Source organism: Bison bison, unplaced genomic scaffold, assembly GCF_000754665.1.
Source record: "Bison bison bison isolate TAMUID 2011002044 unplaced genomic scaffold, Bison_UMD1.0 scf7180017864180, whole genome shotgun sequence".
NCBI classification, from domain to species: Eukaryota; Metazoa; Chordata; class Mammalia; order Artiodactyla; family Bovidae; genus Bison; species Bison bison.
Window position 1 is genome coordinate 8,746,181 of NW_011494752.1, and position 1,244 is coordinate 8,747,424.

At 58.6% G+C, this 1,244-nt stretch overlaps 1 protein-coding gene across 1 annotated transcript in view; it reads left to right on the forward strand.

Annotated features, from left to right (window-relative positions):
- Window positions 1–484: 484 nt before the first annotated feature.
- LRRC48 (leucine rich repeat containing 48) overlaps window positions 485–1,244 on the forward strand; it is a 20,337-nt gene continuing 19,577 nt past the window's right edge. Inside the window, exon 1 of the mRNA XM_010842898.1 lies at window positions 485–737. Within this exon, the coding sequence (XP_010841200.1) occupies window positions 677–737 (61 nt within the window). The 5' untranslated portion in view covers window positions 485–676. The remainder of the gene's footprint in view (window positions 738–1,244) is intronic.

A 1,244-nucleotide genomic window follows, 5' to 3' on the forward strand; every position in this document is an offset into this window, starting at 1 on the left:
TGACACTTGCCCCCGCCCCACCCTCTGGAACGCCGGTGCCCGCCGCTGGCCCCGCCCCGCCTGTCCCTATTGGGCGAGAACTGCCTTGCCCTCTTCCGATTGGTAACCACACCACCCTCCGCGAAGTCCCGCCCACCCCGCGGCGTCCGATTGGGCGGGGTGGCTAGCTAAGTCACAGGAATTTCCGTCACCTCCCCTGGCCCGCCTCCCGACGAGAGTCTGTGTATTTTGATTCATTTATGTACTGGTCAATCGAGTGAATCCTTACTGTTACTGGACAAGAATCAAATCATCACTCAAAAAGAGGGCAGGGGAGGGCGGGGCTAGTAAGGTCCCCGCCCAGGGAGAGTGCTGATTGGACAAGCATTTGTTTTCTCTAAGGCTGGTTGGTGCTGGGTGACATTCCCCGCCCAGAAATATGATCACGTGGCCGTCAACTTTCACCCAGGATGTCTACTTCCTGACTTCCCCCTAGCAACGGAGTGAGGCGCTTGATTCTCCTAGCAACCCAGCTCCGCTACCACGAGCAGGTGGCGGACTGTGCCAGAGAAGCTGAGAGCCCGGAGCCGAGAGGCTGCTGAAGGACTTGACCTTTTCACGAAGGAGCCTGCGGGCCGCCCCACGCCGGTCAGGGCCTTCAGGCCTCGTGGGGAGAGAAGCTCGGGAAGCGTTTCCTATGGGCGCAGGCCCCAACGAGACCTTTAAGGTCCCACCCCCGGCCTCCGGGCCAGAGAGAGGTACCCGGCCCACTGATCCCTTTTCAGGAGGACATCACTGACCGTCTGCCCGACCTCTCAACAGCCGCTACCTTGTTCCTTTTCCTTAGAGCTAGCCTTCCTCTTAGTGAAGGGTTTTGGCTTGGAACGTGGATGCCCCGTCAGCAGCTCCCTTCCCGGGCCTCAGTTTCCCCGTCTGGACAGTCAGGCCAATAGGGCTCCCTTCTCTGCTGGCTCCCAGACCAGACCTGTAATTTGATCATGAACGGTACTCCAGAGCGTGGTGAGCACTCAGAAGAGGGTGGTTTTCTCTTATCAATTCACGGCCAATAGGGGCTCCATTTTCCAGGTCCAGTTGATGCCAAGTCCTTGTTTCGCTGGACGATTCAGGATCTGGTTCTCTGTGAGGAGGTGTAAGGCTCTTGGCTGTTCTCCCGACCCACAACAACACTACTGTCAGGCAAGTCAACAGCAGCCCCGGCTGGTGGGGAAGTACTGATAAACCCCCCCCCACAGATCGGAAGGGCA